The sequence below is a fragment of the Pan troglodytes genome, chromosome X, assembly GCF_028858775.2.
Source record: "Pan troglodytes isolate AG18354 chromosome X, NHGRI_mPanTro3-v2.0_pri, whole genome shotgun sequence".
NCBI lineage: Eukaryota > Metazoa > Chordata > Mammalia > Primates > Hominidae > Pan > Pan troglodytes.
In genome coordinates this window covers 107,142,891-107,161,928 of record NC_072421.2, presented here as the reverse complement: position 1 = coordinate 107,161,928, position 19,038 = coordinate 107,142,891, and the positions used below count along the sequence as shown (strand labels likewise).

Genomic DNA, 19,038 nt, shown 5'->3' with positions numbered 1-19,038 from the left:
AAAGAGTTTTTTCTGGCATTTTTACAAGGCGTTACTAGTTGTTGCCTTGTTAACCTCTCATTCTCACCGTGATTCTGACATTGAGATGTTCAACCAGTTGAGGAATCTTTCCCAGAGCTTATAAATTAGTGTGTTGCCAAGAATAATGTATGCGTACATTAAAATCATTTATCCTCCCTTTATTAAGGTTACTGTTTAAAAAGGTCAAGGCCCTGCTGGGAGGGAATGTCCGCATGATGCTGTCTGGAGGGGCCCCGCTATCTCCTCAGACACACCGATTCATGAATGTCTGCTTCTGCTGCCCAATTGGCCAGGGTTATGGACTGACAGAATCATGTGGTGCTGGGACAGTTACTGAAGGTAAGCATTATTAATGTGGTAAATATTCTGTATCAGCTGCTACTAATAAAATATATTTGCATTACCTTTGGAAACCATGGTAACTTTAAAATACCTCTTAACTAATATCAGATTCATTGCAAATCAGTGTAGTTTTGGTTTATGAATTCTTAATTATAAGTATCATGTGGACCCTTTAATTTTAAGCCTTATAATTTTTTTTTTTTTTTTTTTTTGAGATGGAGTTTCACTCTTGTTGCCCAGGCTGGAGTGCAATAGCATAATCTCAGCTCACTGCAACCTCCACCTCCTGGGTTCAAACAATTCTCCTGCCTCAGCCTCCCAAGTAGCTGGGATTATAGGCGTGTGCCACCACGCCCGGCTAATTTTTGTATTTTTAGACGGGGTTTCACCATGTTGACCAGGCTGGTCTCGAACTCCTGACCTCAGGTGATCTGCCCGCCTCGGCCTCCCAAAGTGCCGGGATTACAGGCAGTGAGCCACCACGCCCGGTCGCCTTATAAATATTTATGCCACACAGTCAGTCCTCAAAATCCTGTCACTCTGGTCTGGTCCTTTAGTCTTCTTTCTCTAAATGATCACTTCTTTGGAGAACTGTACTATTAAAAATGAAGTATCACTTTTATGCTCCCTCTTAAATCTGTGTTCCTGTCCTAACTTCTTCTTTGCTTTCCTTTTTGTTATTTTCAACAGCCTGAAGCGAGGTTTCCCAACCCTGACACTGTTCAAATTTTGAATCTGATAATTCTTTGTTGTTGAGGGCTGTTGTATGCATTGCAGGATATTTAGTTGCCACAGCAGATGTTTATGGGCTCACCCCAGCTGTGACAATGAAACATATCCCCAAACATTGCCAGATATCCCCTGGGGGGCAAAATCACTTTAGGTTGAGAAACACTGGGGTATAGGAATTGTTTTTTTGGATAATCTTATTTTCGCTTTAAACTCATTGTGTCCAAAATCAATGCCATTATTCTAAACTGTCTCTCTATTGACAAATTATTTGTTTGTGTCAATGGTAATACCATCCTTAAAGTCATTCCAGGTATCAGCTTTGAAGTCATCTGTTTATTTTAAAATATCTTTAAATGTCATCAGATCATTCCTTCATTAGGTTTCTCCTTTCCCTCCATACCACCTCTGTCGTCCAACTTTTTATTGCTCCATTCTGCTCCGACCTAATAGCCTTTTTATTTTTGAGACAGAGTCTTGCTCTGTTGCCCAGGCTGGAGTGCAGTGGCACAATCTCAGCTCACTGCAACCTCCGCCTCCCGGGTTCAAGCAATTCTCTTCCCTTAGCCTCCTGAGTAGCTGGGACTACAGGCATGCGCCACCACACCTGACTAATTTTTGTATTTTTAGTAGAAGCGGGGTTTTACCATGTTGGCCAGGCTGGTCTCGAACTCCTGACCTCAGGTGATCCACCCACCTCACCTTCCCAGAGTATTAGGATTACAGGCGTGAGCCACTGCGCCTGGCCTGACCTAACAGCCTTGTAACAGCTGTGTCTGCCTACATTACATCACTTCTAATTTATCCTGTATCCTTCTATTAGATACATCCACTTCACCCACTGCTTGATACCTGATGTATCAAATCTAAACACCTCTTTACCTAGCTTTGACATCTTTAATCTGATGCTAGTGTACTTATCCAACATCATTTTCCATTATTCGCCACATATACACAATGCCTGGCTCTTCTCTCCAGACCTGCCAGTCTTCTTACTGTTTCTTATGAAGGCATTCTTGGTCTCACCTCTCTGTATTTTCTTTTCCCTTCTCTTGGAATGTCCTTTTTGCTAATTGATCACAACCATCTTTTAATGCCCACTTTTCAATAATGTCTTTCCTAACTACTTCATTTTACATTCATTGTTTAAGTCTCTAAGCTACTATTGTGCTTACCTTCAGTGCCCATGAAGTTTAGTATTTAAATGTTCTCTGAATTGTTTCACATGCATTTCTTCCCAGTTCATTTGTAAGGTCATTGAGTGCAGGGTCTCCTTATCTCTCATGTGTTTTCTTCATAATAGTTAATATAATGCTGTTTACATAATGGGCTGTCCATAAATATTTGTTTATTGCTAGCAATAATCACAAATTGCAAAGGGATATCATCATCATGATGATGTTTGACAACAGCAGCTAACATCTTTTGAAGGCTTAGCTTGTGCCAAGAAGTGTTAAGCATTGTCCATGTATCATCTCATTTAATCCTCACAGCATATCCCTGTATGAAGTAGCTTTTGTTACTATCTCCATTTCATAGATGAGGAAATGGAGGCTTAGAGAGGCTAAGTTACTTGTCCATGTTACACAGCCAGTGAGTGAGTGGTAGAGCAGGAATTCCAATCAAAATCTATCTTATGACAAGCTTAGGTAGATAACGGTGGAGCCATCTCTCCTCCTTTAACAGATATTTTTGTACTTAATTACATAAAATATAACCATGAAAAGCAAAAATGATGTAACAACAATGGAATCCATTGCACTATTGAAATGGAGTTGAAATACTGAAAAATGATCACACTTTGCACTCCTTCTTTTATCATTTTTCTGACTCTGGCTCTAACTCTAATATTCCCAGTGCATTGGTACAAATCTGGAATGTGGTATGCTAATATCTCTGTTACTTTTTCCCTCACAGTAACTGACTATACTACTGGCAGAGTTGGAGCACCTCTTATTTGCTGTGAAATTAAGCTAAAAGACTGGCAAGAAGGTAAGAATTTTATGAAAAGCTCTAGTGATTCAAGATATGCTGAAAACTACTGTCAGCTTTATGACTTTCATTTCTTTAAAGTCTGGGGAAGCAAATAATTCTCTGCTGTTTTGCTGTTGCCTGTCCCCATGCATTCTTTTTCCTCAGTGGTATCTTTAGGTTCCCAAGAGGAAAATAAAATCTCTAGAATCTAGGATTAATGATTCTGAACTTCATAATACTTGAAGGTAAAGAGAAAAAAAATTCTTACTGGAGCTTTCTGGGTTTGGAGAAGGTGAGGATCCTTGAAACTTGACTTTACTAGTGAGAATGTTTGGGCTGAGAAACCCCAGATTTTTAGGGGATAGAATGATGGGTTGCACTCATACACACACCAACTTCTTAGATCTTGATCCCAGAAAAGATTTTCTTTTTTTTTTTTTTTTTTTTGAGACGGAGTCTCGCTCTGTCGCCCAGGCTGGAGTGCAGTGGCGCGATCTGAGCTCACTGCAAGCTCCGCCTCACGGGTTCACGCCATTCTCCTGCCTCAGCCTCCCGAGTAGCTGGGACTACAGGCGCCCGCTACCACGCCCAGCTAATTTTTTGTATTTTTAGTAGAGACGGGGTTTCACCGTGTTAGCCAGGATGGTCTCGATCTCCTGACCTCGTGATCCGCCCGCCTCGGCCTCCCAAAGTGCTGGGATTACAGGCGTGAGCCACCGCGCCCGGCCAAAAGATTTTCTTAGTTGAGACTCAACTGTCCAGCTATTTGTATAGTTGAATTTTTATATGTACCTGCAGAGATAAGCCACTTAGAAGAAAACTAGAGACATTGATGATCATCCTTTCTATAAATTAGCTGAAGGCAAATATCAACCAGTCTTCTTAATGAAAGATACTAAATATACACAGTAACTACAATAAAGTAGATTGTTAAATAAAACAAATAATTAACAGCCTAGCCATGTCAGATAAAGGAAGAATAATTAAAATGCTTAAGATTTTAAAAGAGAATATTTACCTTAGGATGGAACACGGACTAAAAATTTAAAGTACAAGTTACCGTGTAGGATGCAACCCTTAGGTTGTCCAAACCCTGAGAAAATGAATACATTTTTATCTAACATAAACTTTAAGTTTCTAAAGCATTTTTTATTATGTGTGTTATTGTCAGTGCTCTATGAGCAAATGACTATTTCTTTTTTAAAAACACATTTTAAAAAGCCAGTTGCATTCCCAAGAGTTTTACACGTTGGGACTTAGTCTTCCCTTTTTCCATGGTAATGGCATTCCAATTTTACCATGAAAATCTGAAGAAAATAGTTTGTGTGTATGTGTTTTGGACGTCAACATCAGAATTATTTTATTAGGTAAGTTTTTAATCGTTAGGCAGTGGAATCAGAGAAATGTTTAAAGGCAAAAATCTCCTTACCAAGTTTTACTATAATTTTTATTTTCTGATTTCCTGGTACTGGGCCTTAATGTCAGTTTTGGGGAGTAGGTCCCTTGTTGAACATGTATTTGGAGTTTTCCTTGCTGTGAAGACTCTTTGGCTTTATACTGTATGAATGATCTCAGTTTTTTTTTTTTAACATACAATGGGTTTTATCATGTTGAAATATTGAATAGTTTTAAGTTTATCAGAGCAGCTAACAGCTGAAAGGAACCCTGATTTTAATCCTTTTATGACACAAAATCTAGTCTATATCTTATTTTGCAAATTTAGATTTTTGTATATTTTCCTTAAAGTAAGCTTCCTTCAGTAGTACAGAGGTAATGAGTAGTGATGAAATATATTAGTAGTTATTATCAATTAGTTTAGTGTTTGAACTTCTAAAGTCATGACTGGCCACAGGCAAAATTAATACAATTTTCTTCCTGTTTCCTATAGTCCCCCCTTTCCCTCTCACTTTATGGTGCTACCATTTTTGGGTACTTACTGCACGTTCTTTTTGGTTAAAACCTCCTTAGAAAAAATTTGAAATGCATTGATGTCAGTATGTCAGTAATTTACTTATAACAGCTTCAAGTGTTACTCTTCCTGGGGGTGATTTTATCTTAACAGAACTCTGTGAACGCTAAGCTCTAATGGTGTTCTAAGTGTGAAATGTTATGGTATGGGAAGGTTTGAGATGGGTGATTGTTGGTGGTGATTATCATTGAGCCTTTCTTGGTGTTCTTAAAATCACAGTCACCCAGTATCCTCATGTAAATTTTAGTAAATATAAACTAATGTTCTCTCATAAAGTGATATAAAATTTGATCAGCAGAAAAATACTAACATACGTATAAGCTTTAAGAATTAATGAAATTTGTTGTAGAACAATAACTAATTTACTTTTATGATTTCCAGGCGGTTATACAATTAATGACAAGCCAAACCCCAGAGGTGAAATCGTAATTGGTGGACAGAACATCTCCATGGGATATTTTAAAAATGAAGAGAAAACAGCAGAAGATTATTCTGTGGATGAAAATGGACAAAGGTGGTTTTGCACTGGTGATATTGGAGAATTCCATCCCGATGGATGTTTACAGATTATAGGTCAGAATGTTTTCTTTTTATGGTTTTCTTTAGTTTTTATAACTTCAGTATATATGAAAGGTAATACTGATCAGTCATTAATAAAGTTGATGGTTCCATTAGTTCAAACTTTGGACAAGTTATTTAACTTACGTATGAGCTTCTCCATCAGCAAAACAAGGACAATACCAACCTCATAGGGCTGTCGTTAAGATTAAATGAGTTGATATATGTAAAATATTCTAAACAGAGCCTGAACCTTAGCGTAAGTACTAGCAGCACTAGCAACAGCAGCATTGAGTGTAGAGAGAATGGGCAGGGAAATAGCAAACAGGTAATGAGAAAACAAAAAGAGCTCAGAGGACGTCTTTCTTGGTCAACCATATGTGATTTTATATAACTATTTCCTATAACATACTCTATGCTAGGCCTTCCTCACTCTTCACCTCTCCACCCAAGGGGCAGCATGGGCACATATATTTTTTTTTACTGTTGGCTATTTATATGTGTCTAACGAGGCCTGAACCTTAGAAAATTAATATCAATCCTTAGCACTAGTCAGTTCTGAGAATGTCAGTTACTTTGACATTGTCCTCATTGAGTCTACTGAAGTGGACCTTTATGTTCAAAAAATGACTCCAAAATGGGTCCTTGTGCTATTCACTTGGATGAGGCAAAAGTTAAAACTTGCTGATGAGAACCCCTCAGCAAGATCCCAGTCAGGTCTTTTTTAAGACATAGAGTTTCCTCACCTATATGTAGTGACTGATTTCAATCCGTCGCTGGACCTCACGATATCTGACCTGAATATAGTTAGAGATTTCCTGGGAAAATTGGTTCTTCATCTAGAAATTTGAACCAGGAACCATGGTTCAGTTGAGAAACAATAAGCTTTTTTCCCCCTTGTTCCTTAATTGCACTGGAATCAAAGGTTATTTCTGTAGAGTGGGTTCCCAGGCTACGGGTAGGCAAATCAGCACTCATACTCATTCCAAGGCCATGTGATGATTATTCAAGCTGTGCCATCCTGTGCTAGCACTTTCTTAGAGAACTGTCATTTTAACAAGATAATGTCAAAAGTGGAAAAGGAGAATTAACATGTGTTAAATGTGTTCTATATGCCAGACATTGTGGGATATGTCTGTATGAGGTAGGCATCATTATCCTGATAAAACTTGAGGATTAGAAGGTTAACTGACATGCTGAGGATCACTTAGCTAGTACCAGGCAGAGTTACCATTCAAATCGAATGTTCCAAAGTCCTAGTTCCCTCTATTAAATTGATTATAATATTTAAGATTATAATAAGATGCTAAAGCTTTGGGTTTAAGGTGTAACTTTTAGCCAATACTTACTTAAGTAGGCATTTTATTTTTAACTGGTGTGTATGGGCAACATTATATATATGCAGTTTTTGCCATTTTAAAAGTAATGGCAAAAACCACAATTACTTTTGCACCAACCTAATAATAATTTTAGAAGAAGTAGTTTTGTAAATAACGATTAAGGCAATGATATTCAAAGAAGACAGTCAGAATTGCATACACCTTAGTTAAACAGACTTAACATTCTTTATGACTTAACAGATCGTAAGAAAGATCTAGTGAAGTTACAAGCAGGAGAGTATGTATCTCTTGGGAAAGTAGAAGCTGCACTGAAGAATTGTCCACTTATTGACAACATCTGTGCTTTTGCCAAAAGGTAACTTTCCAAAGTTGTATTTTTTGTTTCATAAGTCAAAAGATATTTAGAAAATAATGTGATTACATATTATCATAAGGGTAACATAGTCTTCTCTTAGAATTTTCATCAGATCTGGGGAATTGTACATTTATGTAAGTTAGTGAATTCAACAGCTTAAAGACCATTTTAGATAACTCAGACGTGTTAACTATTTATTGGACACCTGCATCTTGCTAAATACTTAGCTATGCGACAAGTTATTTAACATCCATGACAACTGAGACTTAGCATAAGTAATTTTCCCAAAAATGTAACACAACTACTACATGTTGAGATGAATTTTGAACCCAAGTTTTTCTAAATCAAAAGCCTAAGAGATTGAGCCATTTTCTTTATATGTTGATATGTCTTATTTTTATGGGTTTTATTCTTTTTTAAAAATTGTAATTGTGGTAAAAAGCATATAACGTAAGATTTACCATCTTAACCATTTCTAAATGTACAGTTCAGTAGTGTTGTGTATATTTACATTGGTGTGCAGCCAATCTCCAGACCTTTTTTTCTTGCAGAATGGAAACTCTATACCCATTAAACAGCAACTCCTATTCCTCCTCCCTCCTTCCCCTGGGAACCACCATTCTACTTTCTGTTTCTATGAATTTGACTTCTCTAGAAATCTCACACAAGTAGAATTATACAGTTTTTGCCTTTTTGTGATTGGCTTAATTCCCTTAGTATAATGTCCTCAAGGATTATCCATGTTGTAGCATATGTCAGAATTTCCTTCATTTTGAAGGCTTAACAATATTCCATTGTATCCATATAATGTGTTTTGTTTATATATTCATTGTCAGTGCACATTTTGGTTGCTTCCCCCTCTTGGTTGTTGTGAATAATGCTCCTAGGAAAATGGGTATGCAAATATCTCTTTGAGTTCCTGCTTTCAATTATGTGGATAGATACCTAGATTTAGAATTGCTGGATCATATGACAGTTCTATTTTTAATTTTTTAAGGAACTGCAATACTTTTTTCCATAGCAACAGCACCATTTTTACATTTCCTACAACAGTACACAAACATTCTAGTTCCTCCACTTCTTCACTAGCGCTTGTTTGTTTTATATAGTAGTCATCCTCATGGATGTGAGGGGATATTTTGTTTAAGTTTTGATTTGTATTTTCCTAATGATTAGTGCCACTGAGCACCTTTTCCTATGATTGTTGGCCATTCATATATTATCGCTGGAGAAATGTCTATTCAAGCTCTTTGTTCATTATTTAATTGAGCTATTTGGTTTTTTGTTACTGAGTTGTGGAAATTATATATTCTGTTTATTAACCCCTTATCAGATATATGGTTTGCAAATTTTTTTTTCTATTCCATAGATTGCCTTTTTACTCTGCTGATTGAGTCTTTTGATACACACAAGTTTTTAATTTTGATGTAGTCCCAGTTATCTGTTTTATGCTTTTGTTGCCTTTGCTTTTGGTGTCACGCCCAAGAAATATTGCCAAATCTATTCTCATAAAGTGTTTCTTCTGTTTTTTTTTTCTAGCAGTTTTATAGTTTTATCAGATTGGTGCAAAAGTAATTTTGGTTTTTGCCATTAATGTCAATTACTTTTGCACCGACTTAATAGCTCTTCGATGTTTAGATTTTTGATCCATTTTGAGCTAATTTTTGTATATGTTGTAAGGTGAAGGTCCACCTTCATTCATTGCATGTGGATATCCAGTTTTCCTAGTACCATCTGTTGACGAGACTGTCCTTTCCTCATTGAGTGGTCTTAACACCCTTGTCAAAGATCGTTTCTCCATAGATACAAGGGTTTACTTCTAGTTTCTCTATTCCATTGGTCTATATGTCCTTCTTTATGCTGGTACTATGGGTTTTATCATTTCCTAATGAAACTAATAAATAAGAGAAATATATATTTGGAATGATCTATACTGTACTATGTCATTGACTAGTTTATGAATAACTTTTCTCAATGTTTTCATTTCTATTTTATTTTCTATTTTTTTAGTGATCAGTCCTATGTGATCAGTTTTGTGGTTCCTAACCAGAAAAGGTTGACACTTTTGGCACAACAGAAAGGGGTAGAAGGAACTTGGGTTGATATCTGCAATAATCCTGCTATGGAAGCTGAAATACTGAAAGAAATTCGAGAAGCTGCAAATGCCAGTAAGTAAGAAGTTGCTAGACTGGTATAGTCCCTAAAAGTCATCTAATGATATCTTTTGCATTAGGCTCTTCAATATGTTTGCTTTAATAATAAAATACAGGATTTTAAGAAACCTATTTCTTAAATATGTATAATGGATTTCCATGTTGGAAGGATCCTTCAATGTCATATAGTAGAATAACCTATGTAGTTCTTTATTGCATGTTTCAACATCTTTCCCAAAGTGGTCATCTAGCCTGTGTTTGGAATGGTCCATCTTTGGGTAGATCTGTTATATAAATCTACTTTGTGTCTGTAAAGCAGAAATTAGTAACTCTAAGTTAAATAGTAAATAGTGTTATAACCATGATTATGCTTTGTGTGTATACTGTGGCTCTGTAAATGGACTATCTCAGATGGTACATTAATAACCAATTGGAGAAAATCTGCTTATATAGTATATGCCAGGAATTGTGTTACACACTAGGAATACAGAAAGTAGTAAGACTCATTTCTTGCTCTCATGTAGTTCATTATCAAGTGAGAGGGGCACATGAGAGAGACAACAATCTTAACAGCAATAGAGAGATGAACAGAGAATCATGGTACCACAGATGAGGGTACCTAACCTACTTGGGAGGACATGGAAGAGATGTCACTTCAGCTCATTCTTAAGGGTTAATTAGAAGTTAACTAGGTTGGGCATTCTAGGCCAAGAAGCAACATGAGAAAGGCAAATAGGTATGAAAAGGATGATGTGTGCAGGGAACTACAAGGAGTCTGGTGTTACCAGTACAGTGCAAAGTATGAGGTAAGGCTGTAGAGGTTAGCAGAGGCCAAGTTGTGTAGTACCTTCTATGCTTGTTCAGAAATTTGGATGTAATCCTGTAGACAGTGAGGAGCCATTGGCAGGTTTTACTAGGTTAGTGATGTGGTCAGGTTTGCATTTTGGAGAGATGCAGTCACTCTGGAGGCCATGCTGAAGATGAATTTGAGGGGGACTGGACTGAGGCAGAAGGCCAGTTGAAGAGGACTGTAGGAGATACCTAGACTGGGGGGTGGTGAGTAATGAGGGCGTGAAGCAGGGAATCAGGAAACGTTTATGAAGCAAAATTGGCACACTTCAGTGATTAATTGGATAACGTAGATAAGGGAAAAGAGGAGTCTAGGATAGCCCCCAGATTTGTAGCTGAAGCGACAAGGTAAATACTACTACTGATTGAGCTAGAAAATACAAGAGGAAGAGCTGGCATATACAAGAAGATGATGAGGTCAGTATGGGACACATGTAGTTTGAAACACATTTTGACAACCCCATCAAAAAGTGGGCAAAGAATATGAACAGACACTTCTCAAAAGAAGACATTTATGCAGCCAACAGACACATGAAAAAATGCTCATCATCACTGGCCATCAGAGAAATGCAAATCAAAACCACAATGAGATACCATCTCACACCAGTTAGAATGGCGATCATTAAAAAGTCAGGGAACAACAGGTGCTGGAGAGGATATGGAGAAATAGGAACACTTTTACACTCTTGGTGGGACTGTGAACTAGTTCGACCATTGTGGAAGACACTGTGGTGATTCCTCAAGGATCTAGAACTAGAAATACCATTTGACCCAGCCATCCCATTACTGGGTATATACCCAAAGGATTATAAATAATGCTGCTGTAAAGACACTTGCACACATATGTTTATTGCAGCACTATTCACAAGAGCAAAGACTTGGAACCAACCCAGATATCCATCAATAATAGACTGGATTAAGAAAATGTGGCACATATACACCATGGAATACTATGCAGCCATAAAAAAGGATGAGTTCATGTCCTTTATAGGGACATGGATGAAGCTGGAAACCATCATTCTCAGCAAACTATCGCAAGGACAAAAAAACCAAACACTGCATATTCTCACTCATAGGTGGGAATTGAACAACGAGAACACTTGGACACAGGAAGGGGAACATCACACACTGGGGCCTGTTGTGGGGTGGGGGGACGGGGGAGGGATAGCATTAGGAGATATACCTAATGTTAAATGACGAGGATTAATGGGTGCAGCACACCAACATGGCACATGTATACATATGTAACAAACCTGCATGTTGTGCACATGTACCCTAGAACTTAAAGTATAAAAAAATAAAAATAAAAAACACGTTTTGGATAATCAAAGTTAAAATGTCCAGCAGGCGGTTGTGTGTAGTCCAAATCTTATTGGGAGAGGCCTGGACTCTGCTACAGACTTGGGGATAATTGAAACCACGAAAGTAGATGGGCCAACCTTGGGTGAGATTGTAAAGGGAGAACAGGAGGCTGTGGATGGGTCTCTGGATAACACCAGCATATAAGGAATGGATGAAGAAAGAGATGTGTGTGGGAAGCATGATTGGCAAGATGCCAGGAGAGCAATGCCCATGCAGACCACTGCTAAGAGAGTTTCAGGAAAGAGAGTAATCAACAGTTTTACATTAGCAGAAAGGACTGACAAAGCTTATTGGAACATTGATTGGATAATTAAAGAGATTAAAAATTAATGCTCAAGTTCAATAGTAGGCTTTTTTTTTTCTTTTTTCCCAACGAGGGATTCCATGTGGGTGGCTGATTTTATAACCTTTTTTTAAGTTTCAGTTTTATCAGTATAACAAGTATATATAGTTTAAAAAATGTCAGTATTAAGGACTTGCAACAAAAAGCAGCCCATATTGTATCCCTCTTTTCCCCAAGTCTCATCTGTCTTCAACTTTAGTTGTTTTTTTAAAGTTTCTGGCATTCGTCTCCATTTTTCTAAAGAAAATGGTTATATTGCTCCTTCTTGAATTTTTCATTTGTGATGTTATGGACTTTTATGGACCTCTAACCATAGAAGATGATTTACCTTTCTTATGACCATTCTCCTTGCCTTCCCTACCACACTTTTTCTTTTCCAATAGATAGTACAATTTGCATTTTACACCCAGGTTTCCGTTATGATTATGAAAATATTCACAGCTGAACTACATAGTGTTTTATGATTATATTTCCTTTCTTGGACAATTTTTTGTGTTTCCCTGGATCTTAAAATTTCCTCTCTTCATTAGTTTTTTGTATACTATTCTTAACTCTTCAACTAAACTCTGATAAAATTGTAAAAATTCTCCCTAATACAGGAAAGGATAGCATGTCTGTTTTTTTGTTCTCGGAGACATACTTCTTAGAGCCCTTTATCCTCGTGCTGAAATTTAGACTATTTGCTCCCAAAGGCTTCCCTTTACTATCATCCTGGGAATTTCCTTTGCTTCTCTCCTATGTTGGATCCTGTTTCCTGGATCTCATATCTGTCTCTTTCCTGGTTTACTCGCCGGTTTGGGTAGAGCACATCCTTCAGCAGCTTCCTGAGAAAGGTGCATGGGAGGTAAATTTTTGAGACTGTGCTTGCGTGTCTGAATATGTTTTTATTCTGTCCTTACCCTTGAGATGTGTCTTGGCATATTTTAGAGTGATAAATTCTAAATCATTTTTCCTGAATACTTTGCAGACTTGGCTTTGTTGTCTTCCAGCTCCAGTGTTGCATCCTGATTCCCATTCCTTTGTGTATGATCTATTTTATCTCTCCTAGCTTTCAGAGTCATTATGTTAATTTCTGGTGTTTTGATAGTTCATAATGATGTATCTTAGTGTGGGTCTTTGATCATTTATCATTGTGCATACTTGCTGTGGGCCCTTTCAGTATGGAGATCTCTGCCCTTCAGTTCTGGGAAATGTTAATTTATCTTTTGTTTGTTCATTTGTTTTTTTCCCCATAATTCCCCCCACCCTGTGTGTCTGTTTCTGGGACTACTTTTATATGGCTGTTGGACTTCCAGCTTTCATCCTCTAATTTTATTATCCTTTTTAAAATTTTCTATTTCTCTTTTTGTTTTATATTCTGGCAGAGTCTCTCAACTTTATCGTCTCTTCTGTCTACTGAATTTCCAATTTCCACTATCAGAATTTTAATTTTCAAGAGCTTGTTCCTGTCCTCTCAGTGTTCCTTTTAATAGCACCCTGTTGCTCTTTCATGGATGCAGTCAATGCATTGTCTCTTATTCCTCTGAGGATATTAAAAGGAATCCTTTTTATGTAGTTTTCTTCTCCTGTTATTGTCTCTTTTACCTCCAAGTTGCACTTTATGCTTGCCTTGGTCATTGAGTCCCAAGTGTCTGCTGATCCTTGTATGTCCATATTCAAGAACCAGGTACTAAAAAACTGTTTGGAAAGCTTACTGGGCTTCACTGAAAAGGCATTCCAACGTTAGTGTCTTTTTCTCTTAAGTCATTCTGTTTCTCCAAAGGAGATTTCTCCAGTCTCTTGCCCGGGCGATATTAGCCTGACTGCCAGAATTCTGGTAGCCAAAAGAGGTAAAGGAGTTATTGAGGGGGATGGGAGAGCAGTGGGTCTCACCCTCACTGAATCCTTCTCTTTTCAGCCTTACTCCCTCCTTCTGTTGTACCTAATGTCCATGAGTCCCGAGTCTCTGCTTCAGTTTTTCCAAAAAGTAGACCTGCCTACAAATCGGTTTGAGAAGAGCAGCATAGGGTGCGGGAGAACTTTTCTCTAAACAGGCTGGAGACCAGTGCTGCTGTTTCCAGCTTTACCCCTCATCTCTTATCTTCAGAGGCACAGGCTTAGGGGGCACTTGCCCGGGCTCCACTGTGAGGGCAGTTTGCTGCTTGTTGGCAACCTCTTTTGTTGGTAGTTGCTTTGGCTTCCTCAGCCCTAAGTTAATTACCACGAATTCCTTTGCTTTTTGTCTTCTAAGATTTTGTTGCACTTTCTCATTCAGTGCCCATTTTCTCTTGTTTCACTTTTTGCCTTGTGGTTAATACCTTTTTCATTTTTAAATTATTCTAAACAATTTAAATTCTTTTTTAGGCAGAACAGAAAAAAACTATATACTCTTCGTGTTTTGTTGGAAGCTGTTAACCTAATTTCAACCCATTGTTTTTCTCTTACAAATAAAAATATCATTTTTCTGACTATAGGTTATCTATACTCATTATAAAATATTGGACAACAGAATATTACAAAGAAGGAAGTAAAAATCACTTGAGGGTAGTTTATCTTTGGGTGGCAAGATTACATTTTGGTATATATACTTAAGCTGTCAACATAATCGAAGTTTTTCTGTGTCAGTAAATAGAAAATTACGGTATCATTTTAAATACTAAATAGTCCCAGTGCATAAATAGCCATTTAAGTCCCTATTAGATTTTTAGGTGAATTTCACCTTCTTCCCCATCACTGTAAACAAATATAACACGAATCTTGTATACTCAATTATTTTCTTATGTGATTATTTTCTTAGTGTGAATTCCTAGAAACAGAATTTCTGAGTCAAAGAGAATATATATATATATTTTTTTTTCAAATAAATATTTTTAAAAATTATTATTATACTTTAAGTTTTAGGGTACATGTGCACAATGTGCAGGTTAGTTACATATGTATACATGTGCCATGCTGGTGTGCTGCACCCATTAACTCATCATTTAGCATTAGGTATATCTCCTAATGCTATCCTTCCCCCTTCCCCCCACCCCACAACAGTCCCCAGAGTGTGATGTTCCCCTTCCTGTGTCCATGTGTTCTTATTGTTCAATTCCCATCTATAAGTGAGAACATGCGGTGTTTGGTTTTTTGTCCTTGCGATAGTTTACTGAGAATGATGATTTCCAATTTCATCCATGTCCCTACAAAGGACATGAACTCATCATTTTTTATGGCTGCATAGTATTCCATGGTGTATATGTGCCACATTTTCTTAATCCAGTCTATCATTGTTGGACATTTGGGTTGGTTCCAAGTCTTTGCTATTGTGAATAGTGCCGCAATAAACATACGTGTGCATGTGTCTTTATAGCAGCATGATTTATAGTCCTTTGGGTATATACCCAGTAATGGCATGGCTGGGTCAAATGGTATTTCTAGTTCTAGATCCCTGAGGAATCGCCACACTGACTTCCACAATGGTTGAACTAGTTTACAGTCCCACCAACAGTGTAAAAGTGTTCCTATTTCTCCACATCCTCTCCAGCACCTGTTGTTTCCTGATTTTTTAATGATTGCCATTCTAACTGGTGTGAGATGGTATCTCACTGTGATTTTGATTTGCATTTCTCTGATGGCCAGTGATGATGAGCATTTTTTCATGTGTCTTTTGGCTGCATAAGAATATATATTTTAAAGACTTTTTTCCTCATTGCCAAATTGCTGCCTCTCCCCAGGAAAACTGAACCGGCTTATATTCCTATCAGAGATATATGAATATACCTATTTCTCTAACTGGGCTCCTATTATTTCTATTTATTAAAAATGTTAACTACTTAGGTTACATTTTGGTTTAAAAATATAGTTTATAGTTATAGTTTTTCTACCTGAAAACTAATTTCTCCCCAAGAATAATTTTCTGAATTCTAGACACTGTGAAGTTTTAAATAACAATGGCCTGTTAACATAATCAGATTGAAAAAGCTTATTTATTTTATACCTATAAAAACAGTGTGACATGTATTTTATACTTATAAAAATAGTGTGACATAATATTTCCTTCTTCAAGGTGGTTTTGTTATAATATTATTGATATAACACAGTTTTATATTAATGACACCAGGCTCCCAGAACCTTTTTTGATACAAAGCCTGATTTGCTCTCAATATAGTATTTCTAAAAATATCTAGTATTTTCTTTAGGTATTTAAGTATAGCATTTCAAATATAGTATTTTCTTTAAATATAGTATTTCAAGAAATATATAGTATTTCAACCAAAAGGCTAATCATCAGAGGTGCACTGTAGTTACTCTTACTCATCCTCTGAATATATTAATGGATTAGAATGTGACTTGAATAATTTTCCATTGCATATTTAATTGTGTAGAAGCAACAATGGGGGAAGTCAAACTGTATCCCACTTTGTTAGAAGGCAGAATAAAATCCTAGGACCCACTAGGTCCTCATAACTTTCCTGTGCTTAGAGTGAGGCATGTAACTCATGATTTGGATAATGAGTGGTAATCATGAGCTAAATGTATAAATCATAAACCTTTTGTGCCACAAAGGATTTATCTTGCCAACATTTTGCAAATTATAATTTCAGAGACTTATGCAAAAAAGTGTAAAATAGTTTTGATTGTATTCAGCAAATCTGTCAGAAATTATACATCTTTCATAGCAGGCCTCTTCATATTTTAAGTATAATTGTGAGGTATACATAGTATCATAAGAATGCAAAATACTTGTTTTTGGGTGATTTGAGCAACTACTAATGGCTATGAAAATCGCTATTTGCTGCCACCTGCAAGTCACATTTCATAATGTTCTAGTTAATTCAGATAAAAATGCCACATTTTTGTTTGTTTTGTTTGTTTTTCCTTCTCCTAACCTTTCTCACTTGTTGGCAATTTATTCTATTTACAGGAAACTGTGATAGTCCATTGCTTCCTATGGCTTGGAGTATTAGATAATGTTTAGGAGTTTTCAAGATGAAACTTCTATAGCAGTCTTTATTTTTTTGGCTTTAAAGTAGGAATTTAACTAAGATTGTTTTCAGCCTGCTTTCATTTGCTTGTGTGCAACTGAAATAATGTGTTTGCCTTGTCCCAATTTTGGCAGTGTTTCTGGACTAGGATCTATGTATGTAAGAAAAGTAAAATGAAATAAAAAATTGGGGGGCCAAATCTGTAGCTGAGAATTTAACTGTTTCCTTGAGTTCCAAATGTGACATTGGGAGCAGATAAGCTTATTTTATGAAACTCTGTGTAACTGAGCTGTACTTTAATATCAGAGTAGACCTGGTTAATTCAAGCAGGTTTTATGTTCCTTTACGACCCATTCAGGCATTATTTTTAGGAAGTTGGTTGTAATTTATATTTAAAAGATTATTTTTCATACTCAACTTTATATTTTTCTGTCATTTTAGTGAGAAACTCACTAGTTTAATCAAGCTTTCTTAAAACGTAGACTAGTACTAGAAAAGAACTTTGGTGAATGTGAGTTCTTTGTGCTTGCCACTGAAACCAAATCATTTCTAAACTCGTCTAGGCTATTTTGTAGTAGTTTTTTAAAATGTGCGAATGTTTGCGTCTTGGCAATTGCTGTTTTAAATAATCACATAAAATAACATTTTATGTTGATTAACATAACATCTGTTGATTAACATTACTGTTAATAGGCCTCCATAATTTAAAGAATTACCCTTGTAGTCATAATAAATAACTTGATGGCATATAATTTATGGAATTTAAAAGTATTAATACTGTATTAATTACCTTTATGTCCTTCCTTATATTTTGCCAATATGTATTAAGTTGTCTAACTCAAATACAATATTCATTGCATCGGTTTTTATACCATTTAAAGATATGAAATTCACAATCCCCTTTTTTATCTGCATTTGAATATATAGTAAAGTTTATAAAGAATATTTGTCTAGAGACTTAATTTTCTGTAGAATGAATTAATAAACTTGTATGTATTTATGGAGGGCTCTCAACCCTATGGATGGCAGTGAAAAAATCAAAGACCTTGCTTTTATGGAGCTTACATTTTAGCTCCATGGTGAAACAAATATATAATATGTTGGGTGGTGATAACTACTTTGAACAAAGCATAGTGTTAAGAAGATATAGAGAGACAAAGGGACTTCTCTTTTGTTTATTTATTTATTTATTTATTATTATACTTTAAGTTTTAGGGTACATGTGCACAATGTGCAGGTTAGTTACGTATGTATACATGTGCCATGCTGGTGCGCTGCACCCACTAACTCGTCATCTAGCATTAGGTATATCTCCCAATGCTATCCCTCCCCCGTCCCCCCACCCCACAACAGTCCCCAGAGTGTGATGTTCCCCTTCCTGTGTCCATGTGTCCTCATTGTTCAGTTCCCACCTATGAGTGAGAATATGCGGTGTTTGGTTTTTTGTTCTTGTGATAGTTTACTGAGAATGATGATTTCCAATTTCATCCATGTCCCTACAAAGGACATGAACTCATCATTTTTTATGGCTGCATAGTATTCCCTGGTGTATATGTGCCACATTTTCTTAATCCAGTCTATCATTGTTGGACATTTGGGTTGGTTCCAAGTCTTTGCTATTGTGAATAATGCCGCAGTAAACATATGTGTGCATCTGTCTTTATAGCAGCATGATTTATAGTCCTCTGGGTATATACCCAGTAATGGGATGGCTGGGCGAAATAGTATTTCTAGTTCTAGATCCCTGAGGAATCGCCACACTGACTTCCACAATGGTTGAACTAGTTTACAGTCCCACCAAGAGTGTAAAAGTGTTCCTATTTCTCCACATCCTCTCCAGCACCTGTTGTTTCCTGACTTTTTAATGATCACCATTCTAACTGGTGTGAGATGGTATCTCATTGTGGTTTTGATTTGCATTTCTCTGATGGCCAGTGATGGTGAGCATTTTTTCATGTGTTTTTTGGCTGCATAAATGTCTTCTTTTGAGAAGTGTCTGTTCATGTCCTTCACCCACTTTTTGATGGGGTTGTTTGTTTTTTTCATGTAAATTTGTTTGAGTTCATTGTAGATTCTGGATATTAGCCCTTTGTCAGA

At 36.6% G+C, this 19,038-nt stretch overlaps 1 protein-coding gene across 29 annotated transcripts in view; it reads left to right on the top strand.

Moving 5' to 3' along the window:
• The window catches only part of ACSL4 (acyl-CoA synthetase long chain family member 4), a 94,894-nt gene that overhangs the window by 67,405 nt on the left and 8,451 nt on the right, over positions 1–19,038 (top strand). For 27 of the 29 annotated variants that reach the window (XM_054676676.2, XM_009439491.4, XM_003317629.5 and 24 more), the window contains 5 exons: positions 188–360; positions 3,010–3,084; positions 5,417–5,608; positions 7,174–7,288; positions 9,299–9,456. In XM_054676676.2, coding sequence (XP_054532651.1) covers positions 188–360; positions 3,010–3,084; positions 5,417–5,608; positions 7,174–7,288; positions 9,299–9,456 — 713 coding nt within the window. The remainder of the gene's footprint in view (positions 1–187; positions 361–3,009; positions 3,085–5,416; positions 5,609–7,173; positions 7,289–9,298; positions 9,457–19,038) is intronic. The other 2 variants (XR_010154805.1, XR_010154804.1) reach the window with 1 other exon arrangement.